The sequence below is a fragment of the Coenobita brevimanus genome, chromosome 47 (genome assembly GCF_032717465.1).
Source record: "Coenobita brevimanus isolate Jiangsu-jjx chromosome 47, ASM3271746v2, whole genome shotgun sequence".
Lineage (NCBI taxonomy): Eukaryota > Metazoa > Arthropoda > Malacostraca > Decapoda > Coenobitidae > Coenobita > Coenobita brevimanus.
This window is the reverse complement of record NC_137000.1, coordinates 101,916-129,007: the sequence shown is the minus strand read 5'-3', so window position 1 is coordinate 129,007 and position 27,092 is coordinate 101,916. Positions and strand designations below refer to the sequence as shown.

The 27,092-nt window shown below is 44.1% G+C and overlaps 2 protein-coding genes across 3 annotated transcripts in view; both read left to right on the top strand.

Annotated features, from left to right (window-relative positions):
* Positions 1–27,092, top strand: part of LOC145399035 (tropomyosin) — a 64,300-nt gene that overhangs the window by 14,224 nt on the left and 22,984 nt on the right. The gene's annotated exons all lie outside the window — the stretch shown is intronic.
* Positions 1,653–27,064, top strand: LOC145399148 (uncharacterized). The gene is made up of 3 exons (XM_080271884.1): positions 1,653–2,391; positions 6,020–6,184; positions 27,056–27,064. The coding sequence occupies exons 1-3, from the start codon at positions 1,915–1,917 to the stop codon at positions 27,062–27,064; spliced, it is 651 nt and encodes a 216-aa protein (XP_080128010.1). The 5' UTR covers positions 1,653–1,914.

The window sequence follows — 27,092 nt, the reverse complement described above, 5'->3', positions numbered from 1 at the left end:
TAATTGAGTCTGCTTTTTTTTAACAGCATGGCAACACTTGTACAAACAATACTACAGCTAAGGCATATAGTTTCACTACAAAGACCCCTCTAGCATGAAAATTACTGCTGGGTTATACAGTATTTACCACTATCATTTTGGGCTCCACACACACACACACACACACACACACACACACACATATATATATATATATATATATATATATATATATATATATATATATATATATATATATATATATATATATATATATATATATATACACACACATACAGAAACTACTTCCGCCACTGCATCCAACACCTACATCATTATTAAGCTGTATTCTCGTTGGCTTGTGAGACTTATTAACACTCCTCTGACATTTATTTTGCATACGGCAGCTTAATATCCCTTGCATGTTATTCATACCACCTTAAAATTGGTGTCTGTAATCTAGCAAGAGGATATTAAGGCGTAAAAGGCAAAACATATCGCAGAGGCAGAGGTAATACGAAATATCCTAAGTCAGCGCAAATATGACCTGTTTTTTCTCTCCTAACTAGTCTCACTTAAGGCGCAGAAGGAAGAATCCTCCCAGAAGTCTCAGTCAGCTAAGTGTGACCCTACATGACCTCAATGAGAACCCTACATGACCTAAGCTGCCCATTATCTAAGTGATCTCACCCTCGGTAAGTATTGCTTCTGTTTGTCTGAGATGACGACATATGCCTTGCACTACGATGACATTTATATTGCATTCTTGGTTTACCCGGACGATTTGCTCAACTGAGGAGATATTTTTCGAACTGGATGGGTTAATTTATAAGCGTCATTAACCAGTTCACTAGAAGAGGCCTCCGGTAAGATGATTTAAATCGTCTAGAGGTAGAACACAAAAAGGCGCCATCGTAGTGAGGGTGTTAACCAGGCTCATCTCAGACCACTGTTCTCTGGTCTGCCACAATTTTTCGAGGTAGGGAGGGGAATGAGTAAAACTAGGAGATTATTAGGGTTAACTGAATAAATCCTGAAATTAAGGTTTTAAATTTTATAACTTTAGGTAGAGATGGCGCAGGGCTTCGAAGAAGTAGAGTTGTTGGGTGAAATACTTTTCATAACCTGTTGATTATTTAAGAAAGAAATAAAGGTGGGTTGCTAAGGGAGAAGATACAGAAGTTGTGGGCGACAAAATAGTAAAGACGCAGAAGGGAAAAATAAGATTATCTAGTCACGTATTGTGAAGGGATGAAGAGGTAACGGAGAATGCATGTCGTGGAAGATGGAAGACGGAGCAGGTGATGGAGTACAAAGAAAGATGATGTAAAAGATGAAAAAAGTTCAGTGCATACAGGAATATGCACTGTTTCCACCGTAACAAGGAGAGGGCAAAAATGCTGTTGGTGTCAGTTACTTGGTGGGAGTGGGTGCTGAACAGGTACTGTCGCTTGGCAATGGGTACTACAGCAAGTTGCGGGTCAAGGGATGGTCATGGGAACAAGTACCCGAGTTCACACCAAAGAATGCAAAGATTTTCTCACGAATTTTTCCTCGGGCGTGAGGGGTGCTGCTAAAAATATCTCCTTGGGCATGAGGGCACATGCGTGGCGGAGAGCCATAAATGGCAGGGAGGCGGCCTGGCGCCACAGCTCAGTAGTAACTCGCCGGGCTTACTGGCGTCATCCCCTCGGCACCACTACGGTTTTTCTCGCCCTTACAATGTGTGGCTCTCACGCCCTAACACTAGTGCCCTCATGAGTGAGTGATCAGCGGGCCCTTTGTGGCCGACGGAGGTGATGGTGACTGTGGTGGTGGTAGTGGTGGTGGGGCGCGGCGCAATTTAATTGTGGCGGGCGTCCACCAGGTTTGGCTCGCTGCCACCAGCTGGCACTAGCATCGTTCCTTCTCAACATTGTAAACAGTGGTGGAAACATGGACTCCTCCTCTTCGTGTGTAGCGAATGATAGAAACTCCTCTCGTTCCTCTCCAGCAGACAGTGTGAACAGAGTCACCATGCAAAATGGAATAGTAGGATCCTCAGGTGACTCGGAGGATGCGGAAGAAATAGAAAATAGCAGTGTGAGACGCGCTGTGAGAACTGCAGTGAGTGGCAGGCATAGTGTCGGTAGTGTTGGCAGCGACAGAGTGGCATCAGCTGACTCGGACAGTAGGGAGACTGAGAGTGTTCCTGCTCAGGATGAGGGTGATCAAGACAAGGAACTTGAAGAATTGGCAAAACTCAGGTGTCAGAGCGTGGCAACCGAGGTGGTGGCAGAGAGATATAAGCGAAGATGCTCAGACTATCCCGGATTCGCTTTTGGTTCCTCCATATTTAGTTCCAACACGATGATGAAGTTCAGCATAATAAAGAACGAACTGCACAACATAATGAACGTGCAGTTGAAAAGGGTCAGTATTAACTCCTTTCCACGGGTGCGTGTTGGCAACTCTTGTTTACATCGCCCTCCTTCCCCTCCACCCCCCCCCCCTCCTGCCTACAGCTGATCAGTTCCCCCATATTGTATTCACGATGAAAATATCAATAGAGCTGTCATCAGACAGTTTTCGTTTTCTCTTATTTTTCTAGAGAATGCATTTTTTTATATGACAATAGAAACAACCCAGGTTTTCTTTGCCAGTAATTCTATGACATGGAGGGAATGGAATGTGAACTTGAGTTGTCAACACGAACTTCCAAATTTTGTGAAATACTAGCTTCATTTACCTGCCACACTTGTTTTTCCTGGTCATCAGTCATCATTACTGACTCATGCAGTTACCAGACCCAAAACAACGCAACATGACTACGGAATTTGTACAGCTAACATCAACAATCCTTTCGCCTCCTTCCATGGACCATTGTGGTGAATCCGCAGTATCTGACGCCGACTACATTGATATGTGGGCAAATGAATTAATGTGTCGATTGCTACAGATTTGCCAGATAGATTTTCAAGATACATGGAAAGAAATCAGGCGGGACGACAGAACTTTTGATGTCGACTGTACTCAAAGGGAAAAGTGTTGAGCTATGGCCTTGACTTGGTATCATACAGTTTGGTATTGAGACCAGTGTCATATCCTAATACACATCCCGGTCCATAAACCTTATTACCGTACCTTCATATGTGACCCGTTTGGGAATTAATTAATTATGGGAAATGACAGTACTAGATCGATGACCGGTTCATAGCTAAATTACTTCCTGGCCCAGAATTATATAGGTTGTATGGGTAGCTGTGTACGGTGGAAGTTGGTTGATTTTGACCCGTTAACTGCTGAGATTTCTCTTCACTGAATAATATCGTCTGGTGTTCGCGTAAATAAACATTCCTAGTTGTAGCCTATCAGTTGCAGCGAAAGGCGTAATGGAAATGGCTGTTGAAGTCTGCAAAGATTTCTCAGTTGAACAAAACCGAGCATCCGCTTTAGCAACATACCCAGATGCACCAACCTCTGGGAGAGGGGGAAAAAATGCTATAAAACTTCATACAGATGGTAATTATTTTATTTTTGGGGGATTGCACCTTTCCTTGTACAGGAAGTTTATACAACTGTGTAGCGTATGCTGTATTTAAGTCTGAGGCCAGTTTCGTCGAGTTAGTGTGTTGCCCTTTCTTACCTTCGCCGTTATGGGGAAATGCCAAGTGTTTAATGACGACACTTCCTCTCGCATGACGTGCCGCGGCAGCAATCAACCTTGTTCATTAATGACAGTAGTTGAAGCGTGACAGCAAAGGGAATCAGTGTAGCTGTTATTTTGATTCATTGTTGTGGTTTGAAATAACTAGGTGTTGTGGAAGGCCTGACGCCAAACCAGACTGCAGTAAGAAAAGTAAACGAATATAATGATATGTTAAAGCTGAACCTTAAATGGCGGAAACGAGTGAAAAGGGGAGAGGGAGGGAGGGGGACTTCCGGGAAGATCCCCCTCTTCCCCTCCACAGGCCCTTCTATTTCCATCCCTCCCCCCTTGCTTTGTTGTCACACTACATATTTTCCTTCGCTTACCGCAGTACAACCACGGTCATGCAGCAGCGCCGTTACGTATCACTGCCGTCCTCTATTAATTTCAGTTTCCTAAATCCTTCGTCAGTATTGTCATATTTAAGGTTAACCTCATTTTCACCCGTAGTCCAGCTGCCTTATAGTAGTTAATGCTATCACACATTTACTTACTTATACCTGCCTACCTACCCACCAATATCAACCTTCCTACATTCTTACATACATGTATTCAATATTTACGGTAAATATATTTTATTTTATATGAACTGTTTAGAATTCGAAGGACGGAAGGAGGTAGGAGTGAGGCCAGATAGTATGTGTACGGTTATCGGTGAGTGAGAGGAAAGAATGAGTCACCAGTCTGGCATCTGGGCATGTTGCTTCCCGCTGCCTTATAGTGCCATATTTTTTACTTCTCCAGTTCCCAAGTCTTAGTATATTTCCTCGTTATTTGCTATTCCGGCAGCTTTGCAGCAGTACTAAAGCGCGGTAATGGTCGTTAGTTGAGGCAGGCTGGTAGCGGCAGGAGGGTCGTCGGGTGAGGGATGACATCTTGGGTTGGAGGGAGTGTTGGGGAGACTGTGTCAAGGTTGTTGGATGATGGCGCCACCGCGGCCACCTCAACCCCACATGACAGCTTCTTTACTCCTCTTAGCTCAGATTCGTCCATTAAATCATGCTAAATAATTTCACACTGCGTCTGTGGTTCGTAAACCATCTCTGTGTTTTCTCTCTGCCCAAAACAATTCCGTGAAGTTAATTACAAGTTGGCAAGCGTGAAGTACCTGTGTGATAGCGCATGCGCGGTAGTTACCCCTGTTAGAATGCTACTTATATTTCAACTTGAGGGTTGAACAGACCAGAGGGGTCAAATTCATAATCCTCTCTTGTAAACAGATCTTGAAATTTTTGGGTCATGTGGCTGATGAGGGAGAAAGTTAGGGTGGTAGAAGAGTGTGGCGGCACCCACACCTAACCCACTGGGTATGGCCGCGGCCGTGACGTCACTCCTTCCACCACACATCCTCAATAAGAATTTTAGGCATTATATACACTGACCCCGGATAAAGTTGTATATTGAGTGAATATTGTATGGGAGGCAAGCTGCAATTTAATTTCGAATTCGAATATAAGCATTATATATGAGGATAATTTAGATTTATAGGTACATTTATCCGGTGTTGCTGGTCCCTGAGACGCCTCCTTATTAGGCAGACGTCCCGGCTAGGACTTACTTTCTCTGGTAGGTTGTCGACCAGATATTTTTCACTTGACGGTATATTACGCAAACACCTTAGTCACGGATCTGACGTGACAAATTGTTCGAACAGTTGTCACTGAGCAAATCAGAGCTCTCTAATTGTTAATATGCATTACGAACTCGGCTCCCACCTATCCCATTTGGAGTTGTGGAAATAATTGCAATTTACTTTTTATTGGTGCATTTTTTAATACCTCTGCCATTGTTAAAATATTATTGTAATGGAATTTATAATAACCAGGAAGTTGTGCCTGCATGAATACTCTTTTTGTACTTGGCGCTCATGGAAACTATGCCAGTTCTTTCATTCGAGTTCAGTATTATCTTTGGAAGTGTAATTGTTTTGCCCTTACAGAAATTTGCTTCAGATATTGTGGAACATAAGCTAAGTTATGTAAGTAAAGATTGTAATAACTTCAGATGAGAGCTGTGGCTGTAAAGATGAACAAATGACTCAGGTGGGCTCCATCTGATAGCTCGCGCGGAGGGATGCAACTTTTACTCATCATTTTGGGGTCAAACATTAAAATGTTTTGTCAAAACTTGTATTACTACACATGACAAATTGAATTCATATTCATTGTACAACTTCGGAGCATAAATAAGTGAGAAATTTATTTGGTAAAACAAAAGAGAACTTCTGGAGAGTAGGGTGTGGAGGGTCTAGTTTCGTGGGCGGAGTTAACCAAGGTTGCGCGGCGTGGTGGAGAGGGCTGGGGGAGCGTATCTCAGCCAGTGTGATTGCTGAGTTAGTCCCAGTGACAGCAGTTTTGTGTGGGAGCTCGAGAGATGACTACCATTGGTAAAGGAGCCGATCTGATGGAGGTCCTCAAAAAGAAAATGCGCCAGGCGAAGGAGGATACGGAGCGCCTAAAAGATGAGAACGAAGAGATTTCCCGCAAACTTCAGATTGAGATACAGAGGAGAGAAGCCGTGAGTGTGTTAACACGGAATTCATGGTTTTGGGAGGTTGTCAGGATGTTAATATTTCTCCATGGCGTTAGTAGCTCGGGGTAATAAGTGGACCTTGGTGAAATGAAAATAAGTGTGTTGAGGGAAGATCCGGGTTGACGGTTGTGGTGGTTGCAGTAGTGGGTGTGTTCAGTTCGCCGCTCAATATTGCCAACACCCGCCTCACCCACCCTCGCCGCTCCCTTCTTACCCTCCCTCTTTTTCCCTAACCTTTTTATCCTCATCTTCCTCCTTATCCCCACGTTTTCAGTCTCTTTGCCTCTGAAAACTACGGATTTTGAAAGTGGCTAGTTTTTATCATTAAATATCAGCTTTTGTCACGAACCCTCCTTTTACTTATCGGGGCTAATGTTAATGTATTTGTACTGTTTCCCCATAGTACTGTATACCAGTGGTATTTCCCCGATGTATGTTTATTGCTTTATCGTGTGTGTGTGTTTTTTTTAAACGTTCCTACCCTTTTCATGTTCTACGATCCTGTTTCCACGTCAGTTACCGGTATATCTCGTCTTTGGTATTTACCATATTTACCCACCTTCAGGTAATTAGTTTTCTTGGTATTCAGAATACAAATATCCACCGACTTCAGATTTTGTAGAGTTTTGCTCTTGTATTTTCTACAAGTCTGCTATAATGCTCAGTTAGGAAGTTCAGCCGTCAGTCAGGTGGTAATCCCATGTCGAGATATGGGAGGCAGAGTGTTGCCAGACTTGAGTCGTAATTTTTTGCCAAGTCTAGTCTTCCTTGACCCGAGAAGTCATTGCTTTTACCTGCGGAAGTATGAAGTCTGGTGTTGGGGGGGGTGGTATCGGTTGAGTTTACAAATTCACGTTACCGTTTTAACATTCCTGGTTTCGTTGCCGCTTCGTGTTTGGAAGCAGGTGTGGTCAGTCTCCCCCTCCCCTCCACCTCCAGCCTCCTCCCACCACCCCAACCCCTACCAACAACCCCCCAACTCCACCACCACAACTAGCGGCCTCCATACTAACTTCTCTTGCCTAGGGTTGGAAGTCTTTATTAATATCACCAGAGTTACCACCCTTTGAGCATTCTTTGTAGTATCCAAGCTCTCATATTTGTTATTTCGAAATTCAGTCATTACAAATTCCATCTTACCTTACCAGTTTTTCATGGCTTCATTTAATGTCAAACCTGTCATAAAGTGTTCAAGCCTCAAGTCTTATAACTGTAACAACCAGGATTATGTAATCATTGTATCGTACGGTACGCTGGAATTATGTGCTGTATTAAAAAAACGGTATGATATATACGGTATACAATACCAAACGTAGGGTGTTGGTATGATAGGGTAGTTACGGAGCTACAGTAATATTAAGGCCACACTTTGTGTAACAGCGTGTACCGCAAGCATAGTTGAGCCTGTTGTGGATGTACGGTACACATGTACCAAATGTAGACGTTCCGATCAGTACAGTACCTGTGGCAGTGGTAGTTGGTACTGGAGTAATGGATATTATGTAGCTAGTTGACAAGAGGACAATACTACAGTAATTGCTGGCATTGGTCATGTGGTAATCAATAATAGAATTTCTATGCGGTGCTTAATGGTGCTGGAATTACAGATAAGTATGTAAATTTTAATATCTATTAATGCAAAATTGTGGTAAGTGGCTAGGGTTGTGATAGGAAGAGTCGAAAAACAAGCTGATACTAGTTATAATCCCTACAATAATGACGTCTTTGTACATTTTATTATTCCAACCATCAGACGATTTGTCACGTAGAATGAAAAGGCCCTCATGTAATAAAGGGAGTATTGGATTATTGAAACCGATATGTAACCCTTCCTGTTTTAGAAGTTTCTAAGCTACGGTACGTAAAGTCGGTATGAGGTAGGAAGAATGAATTTTAAAAAGACCATCGGATTCAAACTGTTAGACTACAGTACATACGGTATACCGTATATATACATCCATCTCTCTATACTGTGTACACACACACACACACACACACACACACACACACACACACACACACACACACACACACACACGCAACCAGTTCGCAAAGTTTGGGCTGCGCAAAATCGTTTGGAAATAGCAGGCATAACAGGACGTCACCGGATTCAAGGATTTAACTTCAAATGCAATTAGTACAGAAATTAGGGCAGTGGACAGAGGAAGAGTGGTGGCAGGTACGAGAATAGTGGTAGACTGGACGTGGATGGTAGTGGGAAGGTCGGGGGGTATGTTGAAAGCTGGAGATGTTGGTAAAGGTGGTAGGGTGGGGTGGGGGTGGTGGTGGTAGGGGAAGCAAGGTTACTCTGGCTTGAGTACTGCACCTTCACCCGACCTTACCATCTGTATCTCACCGAGCCACCTGTCTTCATGGGTAGGTGGTAAGTGATAGTGTAGGTGGTTTTGGAGGTGGTTAATAGTGGTAGAGGGTATGGTAGGTGGTTCATCTTTTGGATGGTGGTAGATTACGTTGTATAGGTTGTTACTAGTTAACTAGGCTAGGTGGTGAGGTGATACATGGCGTGGTAGAGGGTATGGTAGTTGGTTTCCTAAGATGTGGAGGGTGATAGTTGGTGTGGTAGGTGGTTAGTGTAGTGGTAGGTGGTTGTGAGGTGGGATGGGATGTGGTAGGTGAGAGGGGAGGTGGTAGACAGTGGAAGAGGATACGGTATATCTTTGCTTGGGTGTAAATTGTAGTAAGGGATGTGCTGGGGGGTTAGTTCATTGGCAGATGGTTGTAAGTGGTTTGTGAGGTGGTAGAAGGTGTAGTAGGTGGTTGTTGAGGTGACAAGTTGAGGTACAGGATAGCTTGCGGCAGACAGTGTTGTGCGGTACATACCGATACGTGTGACATGGTGACCAGTGCCGTGTGGTAGATGGAGGTAGTGGTGGTTGAATAGTATGTAAAGTTGAAGAAATGTAGATACCGGAACTGTACTTCTGTTAGGTGGTGTCAAAATAGAAATCCATCTCTTTCGGTTACGACGTTTTTCAGTTTTTCTTGATCTCATCGAACAATTATATTCATCTTAGAAAAGACCTCGTGTAGGGTTAGCAACATCTTTGAAAGCGATGACGTTTATTTCCCTGGTTCATGCTATGTCTAGATGATTTTCTTCAACTTAAAGGTGACCTGTTGTAGCGAAGGGGGTTGATTAAAACTGGAGAGTGTGACAGGTGGTACAAAGGATAGATTTGTCCAGGTGTCTTGATGGGGGAGAGGGGGGGAGTAAGAGGGAAAGTGGTGCTAGTCGGAGAGGGTCGGTGGGAGGGAGAGAGGGGGGGAGAGACAGAAGGGGAGGTATATAAGCATCATTCTTGGCCCCTCTGACGTCACAATGGATCCGCTCATCTCTGCTTATGGCTCGTCCTCGCCGTCTCTAGCATAATAATATACCATCGCTTTTTACACGACTACCACAGCCAACACCACTGACATCACCACCACTAACGAAACTGGCATCAGCATAACACTGACCTCTCTGCAGCCACCACTAACAACACTACTACCACCATTATTCTCACCACAGTCTCAAGTGCAGAAGTTTACCGTCGGTTTATTGCATCACTACCACAGCCGACACCGTTGACTTCACCACCAGTAACGAAACTGACGTTACAATAAAACTGACCCCACCACAGCCATCAGTTGTCTCACCATAGCCAAACAGAAATGTACTACCATCACGTTCCATTACTACTACAACGCTGGCTTCGATACCTCGGACAAAATTGACCACCATACCGCTGACCTCACCACTAACAGCAACACCATCATTCATGTCACTCCAGCATACATCAGAGTTACCTAATCCTCACCAGCAGCATGGCTGCCACTAGTAGCAGGAACATTACTGGTACCGGTATTATTTTTTATCCCAATTTACATCACAGCGACCCAAGCATGACCAAAGGCATTACCGTACCATGTTTGCCCTCACTACCATCCTTTTCCCCAGCGACGCTGCCTTTCCCACCACAGTATCAGTTCCATGAGCTCCACTGTTGAAATTCAGCTCATCACGTCAGAATTAGTATGGTAGTCATTGAGCCTTAGTTATTAGGTAGGATTGAGTCTCCTCGATTACCAGTCAAATCGACCTTCCAGTATGAATACGCTTGCCCATCAACTGATCTGAAATTGACTAGGGATCTGTGTCAGGTTTGAGTACCGTAAACGCCATATCAGATTGCACAAAAATATCTCACACCACCCCCACTGCAAATTTTCATATCCCCACCACTCTCTTCAGGAATTCACAGCGATACGACATCATTGCCTAATCACTCGCACATAATAATAATGTTTCCCCGGTACCACAGTCACCACACAGCACAAGTGCCACACACAGCCATATCATTACCTCAGCTTAACCTTTCCAGTACTATGACTCATTTTTATTGTGGTTGCTTCCAGACGACATAATTCAACCTAGAGGATAGAATATCTAGAACCTAAGATACCGGTAATAGTTCCTGTTAATTCATGATGCCATAACAGCTACCCGGTATATGAATTTCGGAAAGGTCCTCTGAAAGTATAATAAACAGCCTCATCAACCCCTTCCCAACGATGATCCATTGCTTTATTCTGTTGGGACGATGATGATTCTGTTCCGTTCTATTCTTTCACAACAGTAAAACAATAATGATTCATTTGTATTCTTTCACAACGGTGATTATTGACAGTTTTATTCTTGCCACCACCAGACGATGTTAAGTTCAAGAAGGATCCCGTGTAATGAAAGTGTTAATACTACCACAAGAACTAGGCCTCCTCTTTCCCCTCTGGTAATTCCCCCTCCTCCCCTAACCAATACAGTGCCAGAGGTAATGGCGGGGGTTGCAGGAGGGAGGGGGGAGCAGGCATGAGAAAGGAGGGATCGTTATAGGAGGAAGGAGGGTCTGGTTTTCCGTGTGGTAGGGGGGTCACGATCCTGCCGTGACCTCGTTCCCTGACATTGGTAAAAACCAAGGCAGGCTTTCCGGCATTAGTGAGTGTCTAGCGGTGATGGTGGTAGTTGTGGTGGTGAATGGGGGTTGTGGTTGTGACTAACTGTAGTTGGGAATTGTTGTTGGTTAGGGTGTTGTAGGGAGAGTGTATGAAATGTCGTCGTAGTTGTGGTAGTGGATATATTTGCGTTTGGCTTGTGATAGTGGTTGTAATGAAAGGCTGTATTTGGAACTTGTTGGGGAATCGAGTTTTAAAACTTGTTGTAATAGATGATCCCTTGTAACTGGGACAGATGTAGTTATGGTAGTAAGGATTTGTGGTTATTTAAGGCTGATAGCTGTTATAGAAGGTCCTGGCAGCTTTGATAGGAATAGGTTATAAGTGGTGTAGGATCGTATTGTTGAGTTATGAGCTGTGTTGAATGGTCGCTGTCGTTGTTGAACTACTCATAGGTCTCAAGCCGGGTAAAATTGTCGGGTGGGAACAAGAACATACCACGACAGACGTCATCGTGACGTAGCAGCTGGGGATAAAAGAAATCGTTTCTGATCCTTTGACTTCGGGAGACATTTTCCAGTTTAAAATTGTCCTTAGAGAATAAAGGCAAGGCAACGCAGTGAAAGGATGAACCCTAATTTCAAATGAAATTTGTCATTTGGAAGTGAAGTCGTTTGGCTTTAAGGTAAAGTACCGTAGTTAGAATCATTTATGGATTTGTTGCTTCATATACTGAGTATGATTATGCTCTTAATTTTTGCTGCCTCTAAGTATAATCATCCGGTGTTAGTAAGACGAAAACTGATTAGGCGTATGATACTAGAGGTGGGAGTGGTATAGGCTGTGGTGGCAGTAGATGTAAACATTAGGTGAGAAGTAATATGTGCCCCGGGAAGACCTAGGTGTGCTCCTGTCGGTGGTAGTGATGGGGCGGGGCGGGACACAGCTGCACCTAACCACCCCGTCTGCCTGCTTGTGTGACCCACATTACACTTCAGTGCCTGCCATCACCTGTCGTTGAACACATGTCTATCTTCTCATTAGTACTACGTGGATGAACAGTTAACGGTCATCATATTTAACACTACCTACTACCTCAGGTCCCTAACGAGGTCTTACTAAATAAACGAGTAATATTCAAGCGGGTTAGATGGGTTGGATTCTCGTGTAACAGTATTATTGACTGCAACTGTGCGTTATCAGCTTAGCCTGACTCCACATCGGTACTACTTTCACTTTGTCGCACCTGTTTTCACACCTGTTCATATCCGACTTTCTCACCGTCTCCCGATCGCTTACACACCTCTCGAGTTAACCTGCTTAGAGTTCGGTACGTTTTGGCACACCTGTTTTGCGAACATATGTCTTTTACGACTGTTATTTAGGCCTAGTTGGATGTTGATGAGGTGAGCCGACGAGTTTTTAGTAGGAAAGCTGAGCAAGGACTTATTTCAAGGAGAGTTAGTGGTAAGAAGAGTTAGTTGAGGGATGGTTAACCTGCCGTAAGTTGAATAAAACCCGGGTGTCAGTAGGGGTAGCAAGTGCATTAGTCATGGTGTTGCAAAGGTTACGGGATAGTGATGGAGAGTGCCAGTTTTACCTGCGTGTGTGGCAATGTTGGGAGTCAGGAATGCGCAAGGTGGGTGAGGGGGGGGAGTTGTAGGGAAAATAAGTTGGGGACAATGGGATGGAGAGGGGTTTGGGGGATAGGCAGAACGGAATGAGAAGTGGAGGGTGGGGGAGGGGATGAGCCAGTTGTAGGTGTAGTGGAGTTGAGAGGGGAGGGGGGGATTTAAGAGTTGGGGAGAGTTGTATAAATGGGGAGGAGTGGATGAGGGGAGGAAAAAGGGAGTTGTAAGCAGGATAGGTGTATAAGATTGGAAAGGAGTGAATGAGGTAGGAGTTAAATTAGAATAGGGTTGTAGTGTTTGTGAGGGTGATTGTGGGGTTAGGAGTGATGGTGATGGTGGGTTTCCGGTGTCATAGTAGCGGAAGTGCCCTCACGTGACCCACCCCGCACGGCAGGTTGGTTGGCTGGTTGGTTGGGGAAAGAGGTGGGGGAAGGCCTTCACCTCCCCTTCCACATTGCCCTCCTCAGCATTTTTTTTTTTTTTTACCCCTTTTTATTCCTGTGTTTGTCATTGACTTCCATTATCATTATACCCCTCCCTCCCTCCCTCTCATTTTACCTGTCTGCTTGGTTTGAAAATTAGAGAGTTTTCAGGTACATCTTTAATTTCATATAAAGAGGAAAGTTGACGAGTTAAAGCTGGAACAGTATATACGGTATATTTTAGATATGGAAAAAATGTACGGTACAATGCAAAAAGTAGTCTTAAAAGTGCGGTAAATTATTCGTGAATTTTGAACTGTTTTATTTAGTACGGTATGAATATGGGAAAGAAGCGAAAAGCAAGGCAAACGGGGAAGAAGAATTAAGGAAGCCAGCGGAAAATTACAAACTGGGACTAGGCAGTTAAAGAGAGGAGTCTAAAGGAGTGAGTGGGGAGGGAGGGAGGGAAGTGGTCGGTAATGAGATGCTGAGATGTTTCAGTGTTGCGTGTCTCTGTATGTGATCAGACCACATCAGTAATGCTCCTCGGCTTCTGTTTTCTTAGTTTCCCCCTTTTTAGCTACATCTTCTCTACCGGTACTTCTTTTACCTCACATTTTTTCAGCTTTTAATTTCGTTTTGTTCAGTCCACCCTTCATTTTTTCTTTAAGTTCACTCTTTCTGATTCTGTCACACGCCATTCTCCCTTTTATCATACTTTTTCACCTTGATGCCTTGTTCACGCCGTCCTTAGTCTTACGTTTGTTTCACTCTCACTCTTTTCATTTTCTTTCATTTCCTCCTGTTATTGACTTATTTCAGTCTGTCTGACATTGTTTCAGTATTCCATTATTTTTTTTGTATTTATATTTTCCTCGTCCAGTATCAGCTTTCTGATGTACGGTAACTTCTCGAAATATCATCCTTCATTTCATCCCCGTTTGCCAGTCACCCCTCTCATTGGCTATCCTCATTTGGTCACCAGTTTCCTGCTTCACCATCCACTGACCGCATCGCTAATCACATTCTATTACACCCACATGCTTATGACACAATTTAACCTCGTTCCCACCGCCGTCACATCCCCCCCCCCTCTCCCAGCCTCCCCACCCTTCTTTATCTCCTCTCCCTTTTCCCCCCATTTCCTGTTTCGTCCCCTTCTTCCCCTGCCAGACGGGACAATAGCGGGCCATAGTACATGTTTATAGGGAAAAACTAGCAGCAAAAAAGTTACCCGGTTTGAATCCAGTGTAGCTCCGCCCTCGACGTATTGCTGATTGCCTATTTGTGTCACGCATTTGGTCCCCTTTTCCATTCTCCTCCCCCACGGCTCTTCCTTTTTCCATCATTATCCGCCATCATCATCATCTCTGCCCTCCCAGTCATTGCTTGTTCTTGTCATTCTCTCTTTTTTCCACCATCCACCATTTGAGCTAGACTATTTAACCTATTTCCCCCCGTTTTTTCTTTCACAAACTGTCTCCACTTTCTTATACCCCTCCAACATTTTCCCTGCTCCTATTCCCAGGGATGTCGTCCAGAATGTTACAAGGCTTTCCATACGATGAGTGCTGTATGATGGGAACCTGCAGATCAGCTTTATAGGCAGCTGGTTAACAATTGGACGTTGATAGGCAGTGTTTCTGTTTGGTAATTTACTGTGGATCCGTGTAGCAAAAATGTGAATAAATCAGTGTGACCTAAATTTAAGACATAACCACCGGTACCTAGTGAATACAGCTGTATCTGTGCTTTTGCAGCTGAGTACCCCATATGATCTTTATTGTGTGCTGTTGTCCGCTTGTGCACCTGTTCTATACGAGTATATACATATAAAATCTTAATGTACAGTACATTCTGGGCTGCGTGCGTGCGTGCGTCTTTTATGTCTATACTCCATTTACTGTGTGTGCTCTTGTCCTCTTGTGCACCTGTCCTGTTGAGCATGAGGGAGGTGGCATGTGAGTGTGTGTAGTGAGCGTGTCTCCGGGTAAGGGCGTGGCGACAACACACACTTCCGTATTAATCTGTTGGCTCGGCAGTACAGTGCGGATGTGAACGTGGGAGGTGGGCGTGGTTAGGGAAACGGTTGGTAGAATGTGGATGGAGAAGGGAGAGAAGTGAGAGTGACTGTGGTGAAAGAGGAGAGTGAGTTTGAGGAGAGGACAGAGACATGGAGACACAGAGTGAATGTATGTGAAAGGTCGATGTGGTGAAGAGAGACCGATACAAGTGAATATGAGGGAAGTGGTTAGTGGGTGAGGGGGAGGAGGAGTGTGAATAAAGTGAGTAGCAGGGAAGAAGAGAGTGAGTATGAGAGTGACGTGTTGAGTGAATGTTAGGGATAGATAGAGTTAGTGTGGATGGAGAAAGGGGCAGACGTAGTAGAGTGGGCGTGGGTGGAGGGTGGCACTAAAAATTACTGCTAGTCTCCCACGCTTATATTTTTCCTGTAGCTATGTGAATATATTATGCAGAAAACAGAGTATTAATCTCTACCACGTTGCCATCTGTTAGTCCAAATTGTTTTATACAGCATAGAAGAGACTTTTTGAAATGCGCAGTTAGATGCAGCCTTCATCGCCCCTTCACAACGTAGGTTCTCTTAATGAAATCGTATTGTAGCAACAGTTATCAAGAATTACTAAAACTAGTCATAATAGTGACGTACCGGTAATTAATAATCGCTTAGATGAAGAGGGCTGGCTTTTGATTTTTGTATGTTGACAAATATCGATATACTTTGCATACTGCTGAGTAATATTTTCTGGGTAACTATATATTTTTTGTCGATTGTTAGCATCAGGAACACAAAAAATGCTAATATAATACGGTAGACAAAATTAATCGCGTGTAGCCTAAGAGGTTTTAAAAAGAATAATTGAACGAGAATCCGGCCTTACGGTAGAGAAGCAGGAGTGGAGAGAGGCCAGAGAAGCGAGCAGGGTACGGTAGGTTAGGTGAAGCAGTTAAAGCATTGGGTTGAGTGAACAGGATTTAAATTTGATGGGAGGAGGGAGGTGTGGCGGGGCACGATGAGTTAAATTTAAGAGGCAGGGAGAGGTGAAGGGCAGGGGAGACACTTATGGAAGGGAGGAGGAATTTTAGGTTGTGGTGTGTGAAAGAGGGGAGGGATCTGAAGGAAGTGTAAAGGAGGGGAGAGATGGGGTGACGCTTATGAAAGGGTACAAAAATTTTGGGAGATTGTAGTGTGCAGGTGGGTGTGGGGTGTGTGTGAATTGAGAGGAAAAGGGGGGTGAGTGATCTGAGAGAGGAAAGACGAGGAGAGATTACGGTGAAGAGGGAGGGTGAGACAGCTGCGAAAGGGCACAGAAGTTTGTGGAGGGGGTGGTGGATAGAGAGGAGGGGTAGAAGGAGACAGAGGTGAACCGGAATGGAAAAGATTAGCATCATCTGAGAAGTGGAGAGGCGTGGAGAGATGAGAGAGAAACTGAATGGGAGGGGGGGTGGGGAGGGGAGAGGTAGCAGAGGAGAGGTGAAGAGGAGTAGAGGGAAGTGGAGATGTGTGGAAGTGGAGGAAGGTGGAGAGGAGAGAGAGAAAACTAATGATGAAGGGATTTGAGAGGTAGTGTAAAGGATTAGAAACGTCTGGAAGTGGAGGGATGTGAGAAAGAATTGAGGGAGAGTAGAGATATGAGAGGTAAAGTGGCATAAGCGACACCATTAGTTGTCTCGCCTGCCTCACTTACACTCACTTCTCACTTGCCTTTCACCTCGTCCCCCCCTCCCTCTTGCTCCTTAGTCGTACCTCCTCCATCACTCCTCACTCCAGCACCTCTCTCTTCCTTCGCTTCTCACACTTCAACTTTCCTCCCTCACTTCTTTCCTCCACATTTCTCTTTTCAGTCTTGCACTTCTCTCCACTCGTCTCCCGTATAAACCTCTCTCTTTCCCAGTCCTCACCCATGCCACTCTCTGCTTGTCACTTTCCTTCCTTCCATTCCTCACCACGTATTTCCTCTTCACTCCTCGTTTGCATCCCTGTTCTCTCCATCCTCACCCGTACATAGTTTTCCTCTTCACCCGTAGTGGTACATTCCTTCCTCGCTACTCACCCACATCCCCCACTCCTCACTCTCGCACCTCACTCCCTATGTAGCATCTCGTCTCTACTTTCCTCCCCCCCCCTTTTTTTTTTTCTCTCTCTCTCTTGCTCTTTACCTCCCTCTTTTTACCTCTTCACTCAGTATCGCACCTCTGTCTTTCAAATCTCTCCTCTCCCTTCCTCTTCCCTGTGCCTCGTGTCTTCCTCTCTGCTCCTTAATCTCAATCGTCCTTTCGTCGTTCATGCACCGCTCTCTATAAATTCCTTCCTTTCTTTACATTCCTCCCTCCCCCCCCACCTCCCTCCCCCTTTCACCTGGTCCCCTCACCCCTCTCCTCACACTCGCTCCCCAGCCTTCACCCCGATCTACACCTCCCATTCCCTCACCGTACCTCTTTCCTCCATCCCACTTCTGCCTTTGCATCTCTTTCTTGGCATATCATTGGATCTTTTTCCTGCCTCACTCCTTCACCCCACTTGTCTCCACATCTCCTTGATGCACATTTCCCTTTCCCTTATCTTTGAACCTTAATCCTCTCCATTCCCTTCTACTGTACACATCTCCCCAAATGTTCCTTTCCCTTCCTTTCTCCCCACGCTTAGATTACTCCGTCGCTCCTCGCCTACCTCCCCCTTTCACCCCACTCCAAACTCTCTCCCTCTTCCCACCCAGCCTTCACCTCGATCCACACGCCTCTCATTCCCTGCTCACGGTTTGCCCAGAAAACTATGTACACACACAGACGCACACAAGGCGGGTCGTGACGGACAGGGTTTGGGCGGTTTCTAAAAGCGATCGGTTGTATTGAAGAATTTGGGTGAGGTTCGAGTGTTTTCTACAGAATGGGCGGGGTTCAGCAATGTAAAACTGACTTTAGTCTGTGTTTCGGTGTTTTAAACAAATAGTGGGTGTGCTCGGGAGTTTTTTTTTTTTTAGAGTTAGGTCAAGTTTTCTAGATAATTCAAACGTGTTAAAGAGATCAGACGAGGTTGGGAGAGAGAGAGAGAGAGAGAGAGAGAGAGAGAGAGAGAGAGAGAGAGAAAGAGACCGGACGGCCCTGCAGAGATAAGATAAAAGTGATTAGATAGCTGGCGCCTTGGTGTTGCTGCTCAGACAGATGGTGGTAATTGTTGTTGATGGTGGTGGTTGTGGTTAATAATAAAAGTGGTTGATGTCGATCATTGTGATTGCTGATGGTTGTGTTTTTGGTTCACGTTGATGATAGTGAGTGTGGTGATATTTGTGGTTAGTTGTGATAATGATTGTGGTTAATGACACCGTGGCGGTAGATAATGGTGGTTTTTATTATTGTCGATAGGAGTTAGTTGTGTTTAATTTGATAGTACACTTGTTATTGTGTATTGTGATTAGTCGTTGATACCGTAGTGTTAATGTTGGTAGCAATGGATGATAATGATGACAGAGGTAGTTGTAGTAAACAGTTGTGGTTTTTAGCTACGGATAATGTTGGTGCGGCATTGGATTTTTGATTATTAAAAGCTGATAATTGTGATAGTAGTACTACAGTTAATCTTGTGTCCCACGGTATTTTTATTCAACATGGGACAGGCCTCTCGTATTGAAGGGGTTAATGAGGGCCACATCTAACCTCTCCAGTTTGAAAAGTCTCTCATAATTGAATAAAATCGCGGGACAGTAGGAAGAGTGAAATGTTAAAGACGCGGTTGTAGTGAAGAATTAATTATAATTATGATCGTTGGTTAGTGCTGTGGTTGTTAGTTGTTGTAATGGTGGTGGCGGCGGGTGGATGAGTAGGTGTAGTCGTAGCTGGCTGTATGGTAACGGTAGTAGTAGTAGTAGAAGCAGCAGTAGTAGTAGGGGGTGATTAGTATCAACATAATGGTGGATATAGAGTAGAATGATTATCTATAGCCTATATTAATAGTAGTTTTGTGTAGATGATGGTAGTTTTGGGAGCCGAGTTGGTTGTCTGACGATAGTGGTGATGGTTGTTAGTGGTAGAGGCGGTTGTTTGTCGATAGTGGTGGTGGTTGTGGTAACAGAAATAGTTGGCGATGGTGGATGGTGATCTGTGGCTCCTTGACCAAGTGTTTGTTGTTTCAAGTGCTAGTATGTTGCTTCTTCAGTCCTTCTCCTCCTTGTTCTTCGTTCTTCATCTTCAGTCATTTTCATTTTCTTATCCTTCTTCAGTCTTTCCTCCCGTTCTTCATTCTTCTTGTTCTTTAGTCTTTCTGATTCTTCATTTCTTTCCCTCTATCTTATTCTTTCTTGTTCTTTAATCCTTCTTGTTCTTTTCTTGTGCATGGTTGGTTCAATATATCGACGGTACCAAATATGTAGTTTTGCGCATACGGTAAGCTGGAGGGTACTGTAGTATACATTAGTATAGTATAGTATAGTATATTGAAGTTAAGTGCTCTCCCTCGTCTTCTCCACGCGTACAGCCCTTAACCTCATCAGTGTAGAACAGAGTAGAGCGATGGAAGGGGTGGGGGGAGGCAGAAGAGAGAGTGACTTCACTTGTGGCGGTCATCGTGCTTGTGTAAATGAGGCGGGGTCGGGCTGGGGACGAGAGTGCTGTTTGGACTAGCTGGCGAAAAGATGGAGTAGGAGGGAGAGATGAATGGGGGTAAAGAGGAGGTGGAGAGAGATGAGGAGGGGGGTATAGAGATGCTGAGAGAGAGATGGGGATTTGAACTAACTGGCCAAAAGATGAGGGTAAGAGAGTGAAAAAGAGGTGGGGGTGGTTGGGTGGAGAGAGAGAGATGCTGAGATACTGTTGGGGAGGGGAATAGACGACGGTTAGGAGAAACTAAAAGAAATAAGATTAATCATTTTATGTAACATTGTGTAACGTTTAGTTTGGTTGAAAAAAAATATCAGGTTGGCATATAAAGACTGAAGAAGGCTGTGGTAGGAGTAGATGGTAAGGGGAAAGAGAGAATCAGCATCTCAGAAGGCCGGCTGACTGGTTAAGCGCGCATGTACACACGGGCACATACACACATGACCTCCTTTCCTCTGACCTGACTTGACCCGAACCGACACAACCTCTAGTTACCAGGGTGCGCGCGAGGTGAAGAAACGACAATTGCTGTCTCTAAAACTGCACCAGTTTATCGTCGTAATTGGAATGTAGCTATTATATTTATTCTTGATGTACTGATCAGAGCATTTTTCAAATGATCCATGCGGCATGTTTAGACGTGTAATTTGGCTGAAGAAGTTTTGAATGTTCGGCCATCATATTTTGGTTTGGAAATTTTTAATCTGCCGATATTCCTGATGTTCATTCTCTCTCTCTCTCTCTGTCTGTCTGTCTGTCTCTCTCTCTCTCTCTCTGTCTGTCTGTCTCTCTCTCTCTCTCTCTCTCTCTCTCTCTCTCTCTCTCTCTCTCTCTCTCTCTCTCTGGCAGGAGACTTTAAGCAGTATATTTAGACTTATTAAGACGTGCGGCAGTTTAGTTTGATAGGGGATGTTAGTTCCCTTATTCAAATATTTTATTTTATTCATGCTATCATCAGGCGGTTTTATCCAGCTTGAGGCTGCTTTGGAACTTTAGTGGATAGATATGCATTAACACGTTCATAATCAAGCGTAGTCTAGCAGCATAGGAGTAGATTACGTATAGAGATTGTCATCACAGAAGGTGTAAGTGCTGGGATATTGCGTGGACTTGTAATCATCATTCCCACCCTCAACCACTCCCAGAAAGATGGTGTACGTGTAAAACCCATGAAATATGAGGCGTTAGCATGGACTTATTGATAAACACATTGATAAGAGAAGCCTGATAAGGGATAACATGAGACGAGGAGTGGCGCATTTTGATAAACCGGAATGTCAGTGTTCTTGCAGTGTCCCTATTAAGTATGTTTCAGATGGAAAAATAACGCTCGGGTACTGAAATATAGCCTACTGAAATTGTGTTTGTGGGGTTGTAACACAATTTTAGTGCTGGAGTTAACTCTTAACGGTAATATGTATTTGATATAGACCGCATTCTTTTGACACTAGATATTTCGTAACACCTATTTATCAGCGATTCATCTTCTTCTTCTTCTTATTATTATTATTATTATTATTATTATTATTATTATTATTATTGATATTATTATTCCCAGTGCACTTTTATACCATCTGAATTAAAAAATACAAATAACATTCAAGAGAATAATGAGATGTAAAATGTTTAATGTATTGCAAAGGAGGAGGTGTTACAATTGCGAAGTCTACTAGGCAGCAAGATTAGCTACGGGCAATCTTATCTTTACTTCCATAGTCTGGTTTGCGTCAGTACCAGTATGTAAAAGCTCGGAATTTAATCACTTTGTGAAATTTAACCCGAGCTGCTGATCCCTGCATAAGGTAGTCTGCGTGTCAGCTGTAACTTCCGTTTATTATACTGTATACCGGTAATATTTTATCTGTTTTATCTTCATTTTAAAATCTCCGTGGCCTCTGTTATCAAGGCCCTCGTCACGTCTGAGTCAGTGGCCCCGGCTGATAAGAAGGGAGATTAGAAGGAACTCAGTCACTTCCGCGACTACCTTTACGCAACGCTACAGGGAATTTGCCTTTGAAATTTGAGTCATGGCTTAAGGTATTTGTACATCTGGATAGTAGCCACTTCCTGAGTGTCAGAGCTATAGTCGCAAGCCTAGTCATGATTTGAATTATTTTATGTTACTACTCCTGTTTACTGTGAGTGCCAGCAGCAGGTCTTGGGAGTTAATGGTTCGGCTGTGCTTTGAATAATATTTTTATATCGACCTGCATATATACCGGTATATACGGTATCTTTAAAACTTCCTGGTCACTGGAGTCATCCTTTAAATTACTACCGCAATGTAGTTATGTTGATACCGTACGTATAAATTTAACTGCTTAGGTTATTCGTGGCCACACGAGTTATCCTTCGGTGTATTAGTATGGCTGACAGAGTCATAACAATTGATCTTCATGGCAAGGAAAGTACCTATAGTATGGGGGGGGAGGGAATTTCCCAACATCCTAACTCAGTCCAAGACCAACACCATTCACGTCCCAGAGCCCTACGGATGAAAGGGAGGGGGGGGGGGATAGCCTGGTCTACGATGCCGCACTCTTTAGCCAGCGACGGACTAAGTTTGATATCATGTGTATAGCCTATGTGAGTTATGAATTGAAGGCTAACATAGATGGGGTTGGGGAAGGGGTATGAATCTGGACATTGACCCAGAAATCAATACTGTCGGGAGGTGTGTGTGTGTGTGTGTGTGTGTGTGTGTGTGTGTGTCGGGGGGGGGGGACTCAGAGTACAGTGGCAGGGGATCGTGTACGCAGTGACAAGTAAGTTGACAGAAAAAAAATATATATAAATATGCGAGAGGGGGAGATTGGGAAATACCGGAATTAGGGTGTTGGTTGGTGGGGGGCTAAGAGTACAGTTGTAAGGAATCGTGCAGGTACTGAGTGATAAGAGAGCAGACGGCTAGGAGAGGACGTGAACAGCTAGCGTAACTGACTTACACTTTGAAGGATACGAGAGACGGTGGTGAAGAAGAATAAATAAGGGGGTATGGGTAAGGGATGTTAAGAGTACAGTCGCGAGTATATCTACATTAACTTGCATATACTGTACTGTGATGGGTAAAAATGAAACGTAAAAGTACGTTGTTAAAGGATCGTAGCAAGATTTGTACAGTGAATAAGAAGCTAGCTAGTTATGTTTACTTGAAAATCCTTTCTTTGGCGTACTTCTAGTTTGGTTGCTGTTTGAATGAAGACAAAAGTATAGATAGGCAACCATAGCCTCTGTTTATCCTCTGTCTCAGAGTATATGGACACGGCCACAAGTGCTTGTTGATAATTCCCTTCACTACGATGACGTCTGTTTCTGTGGTCTCGATGGTTTGATTCAGTTCAGGAGACTTCATGTGCTGAAGGGGTTGGCTGTAACCTTAAGCCCTTCCCTATTTGGTTGCTGTCCTACGCTGACCTTCGTTTAGCAGTAGAAAAAATTGGATACACCTTCAGGTAACGTACTTGGGGTATAGGATTTTAGTTAGGTATAAAGATCTTTCTTTATCCGGTTAAAATATGGTACCGGTATTGTAATGAATGAGGACTAAGGAGAGGACAAGGAAGGGTATGGAGAGAGAGGGGGGAGGGTAGGGGTAGTATGGACTGGGCTGGGAGGGTAAGGTATCTCAGCAGCAGGTCACTTCAAGCTCACCCCAGTATAGCGGTGCCTACTGATGCTACTAGCAGGAGAGGAATGGGGGAGAAGGGAGGGGAATGTAGGAGTACAATGGAAAGCAAACAGCAACAGACCTTATGGTCCTCTTGAGACTTTGACTACGAGATCTAAATCTACATGCTGAAGGATAAAGATAGTAAAGCAAGAAGTGAGAGAGAGGGTGGGGGGAAGGAGAAAGGGCAAGGTAGTGTCAAACGAGAAGGGGGAGGGAAGGAAAATGAGGGTTTTAAGTAGCAAGTAGAGAGTGGAAGAGAAGGACTAGGAGAAGGCTTGGTCCTGTCAGGAGATGGGATGCAGGGAGAAAGGAGGGATGATAGAACGGGGAGGATGAAGGGAGGCGGATAGATGGGTAGGGTTGGGTAGAGGGAGAATAAGGAAGGAGAGAAGGGAGAGTTGAACAAGATTGTAGGGAGAATAGGAGAGAGGGCAAGGTAGTGTGAGAGGGGTAAGGTGGTGGGACGGCCAAACATGGGAATGGCGTTTCCCCCAACCCCCTCATACCCTCCCATGGTACTCTCCCCCCCTCTCCACCTCACCAGCCCCTTTCACGTCTCTCCCTTCTCCCAGTTTCCCAGTCTCCAACTCCATTCTCGTCACTTTGCAACCTCTCTCCTCTCAGTTCTTTACTTCCGCAACCCCATTATTGTCTTCCTTTCTGCTTTTCCTCTTGCACACCCAGCTCATCACCTTCCCTGTAGCTCGTCCCTCCTCCAACATCTCATGTATATAATCGCCACCTCTCACTTGCCATCATCATGCCTCCCCGACCGTTTTCTTGTCTCCCTCTTCTCTGTGTTCCATCTTCCTACCCTTTGCTAGCACCCACTCCTCATCACTTTACCTCAAGCCTCCACCATCCCAACCCGAGCCCCCCCTCCCTCTCCTTCCCCTGGGCGTGCGGTGGGGAGCAAGGCCGGCTGACTGGTTGGCTGGCCCCAGTAACAGTCGGGGCTCTCACCCTCCCCTCTGACCGCCCGAGTGGCAGATCTGACTGGTCCATGTGGCAGGTGTAAAAAGGTAGGGGGGCAGAGGAGGAAGTCCACGAAGAGTGAAGGGGGTGTGCCATTAACTGGGGAAACGAAGGAAGGAGAATGTCTGATGTTTGGAGATGGACAGAGATCAGTAATGGAGGATAGAGGAGGGAATAGGGAAAGGGTGAAGGAGAGAGAGAGAAGTAAAGGTAGAGAGGAGAAAATTTATAAATAGGGAAGGGAAGTACCTTAATTGAAAAGATGAAAGAAGAAGAATATTTGCCGTGTAGGGATGGAGAGATGAGGAATGTTGGAGAGGGAGCTGAAGGTTGAATTAAGGGGGGGAGGGAGAAAAGTAAAGCGTGGGTAAAAAAAAAAAATTGTTCTGAGTGAAGGGGTGTGTTTTTAATTGGCAAGATGGAGGAAGGATTTTTAACGTGTAATGGTGGAGGGAGACCAGGAATATAAGGGGGAGGTGGAGGGAGTGAATGTTGTAAGTAGGGAGAGGGAGGGAGATTGAGTGAAGCAGCGACATGAGGTAGCGTGCTCGGGGTACGGTGCCAGGTGTGCGGTAGAGGATGTTTCTTATCAGAAAGTTTGTCCCAACTCAGTTACGTTAGTACACTAGTCTGTTCTACTAAACTTTTCTCACCAGCATCTTTCCATAATGCCTCGTTCTTCGTTTGTCACCTGCCTTTCCTTACCAGTAGCCTACATCAGCCCGATTATTTTTCTTTTAGGCATAGATTTTAATGTTTGGGGTAATGTGTGTAGGGAACAATTTTGTAAATTGTGTTTGGAGTGAGCAGACCAGAGACAGAAAACAGATGCAGGGGGAGATAATTCACGGTATATTGTATACCGGTGTATGCGCTTAGAAGTGTTGTGCTAGAATAGCGCGCGCGCACACACACACACACACACACACACACACACACACACACACACACACTCTCTCTCTCTCTCTCTCTCTCTCTCTCTCTCTCTCTCTCTCATAACCAGCAGATCTCCTTACCTGCCCAGTGGCCCTCTTGTGGCCCAGGGAAATCAATGGGCAGACTTTGTAGCCTTTTAAGGGGAAGAAGGAGATGGTATGAGTCACCAGTCTCCCTCCCTCCCTCACCTTTTTCTCTGTCTAGCAGCTTCCTACATAAAGTACCTTTCAGTATAAAGTCAGTGATTTGGCCCAGTATAATTCTTCACACAGTCTACTTTCACGTTCATTTAATGGTGTCATGGTAACTTCCATGAGAGACAACACAGTAACATGTTATTGATCTTCAGTTTCACTCTAGTTCAATCCTCACAGCAGTTGCCTTTGTAAATCTTTCCTCTTTTAGCCTATGTACAGACATTGATATCTGTGTTTTCTTCATACGTATCATGTAGACTGCTTTGTACAATCCCTGCCAACAATATATATATATATATTACAAACTCAGTGTAACGGATAAAAAAAAAGTATCGGTGCACGATATACTTGAAACAGTTGAGAACACAGAACGAAGGTCACTGAAATATTGGTGTCCGACCTGCCACTGATTGGTAGCCCGGATGTCAGGAGGTGTTGTATACCGCCAACTAGCAATATCCTCTCGTAGACTTATAGCAAATGTTTTGTCCATGTAAATGGACATTGTTCATGCACAATGAGACGTTGGTAACATCAAGTTGATCGAACCCAGTGTAGACCGATACTTTTTTTTATCCATAGTACTATACTGTACATATGCCATATGCATCATAAGATAAAACTCCGATACCGGTACATAAAACATACAGGTAGCAGTGCCGGACAAGGTTTGCTTCCATTTCCTTCCTGTTTGTGTGGTTCATTCATTTACTTTCTCCTTCTTATTTGCAGTGTAGCCTATATATCTTAATTTCGCATTACTCAGATGTGCTTGTTAATTTATTTAATTTTTTCCCCATAACTGCTTTGTTCTGATGCAGATAAAAGGCAGTTTTACCTTCTGCTGACTAAATTCCAGGATCTCAACTTTCCTTAGCTGAATTTTTAAATTCCTGAGGATAGCCCATTGTCATGAACTGATGTAAACAAGTACAGTATTCCACCTTCACGTTTCATCTAATGCAAATGCTGATAAATTATTTGTCTGTGCCTATATGTAACCTGTGTACATTATATAAATCCCCTGTTCTCTGTACAGTATTTTAATAATTACTTTTTGCATTGAGTTCATCCCATTGATGCCAAAATTTATATAAGTAATTTAAATTCTGGAATATCCAGATGACTAATAAATTCTCTTAAATGATACTGATATCTTGCTTTCTCGGTACATATCCTTGGAATGAGAGCAAATGAGCTTGCCTAAATATGTACAATTTGCATTTAGAAAGTTTGTAGCTTGTCAAAGGGCTGATCTCCTTGAACCCCATTTGGTACATTTATTCCTAACAATCAGGTTTTGATAAGTTTGGCTCACCCTAATAGCTTACTTGATTTGTTTAGTTTGTGATATTTTATTTATGGTATAGGTTGTATGGTATCTTCAGCATTTTTATTTTAATCTGATCAGTGTTTGCTTTAGTGTATTAAACCAGTGCTCTAAACTCCACACTCAGATTCCATGATATCTCCAGCAGTCATCCATATACCATA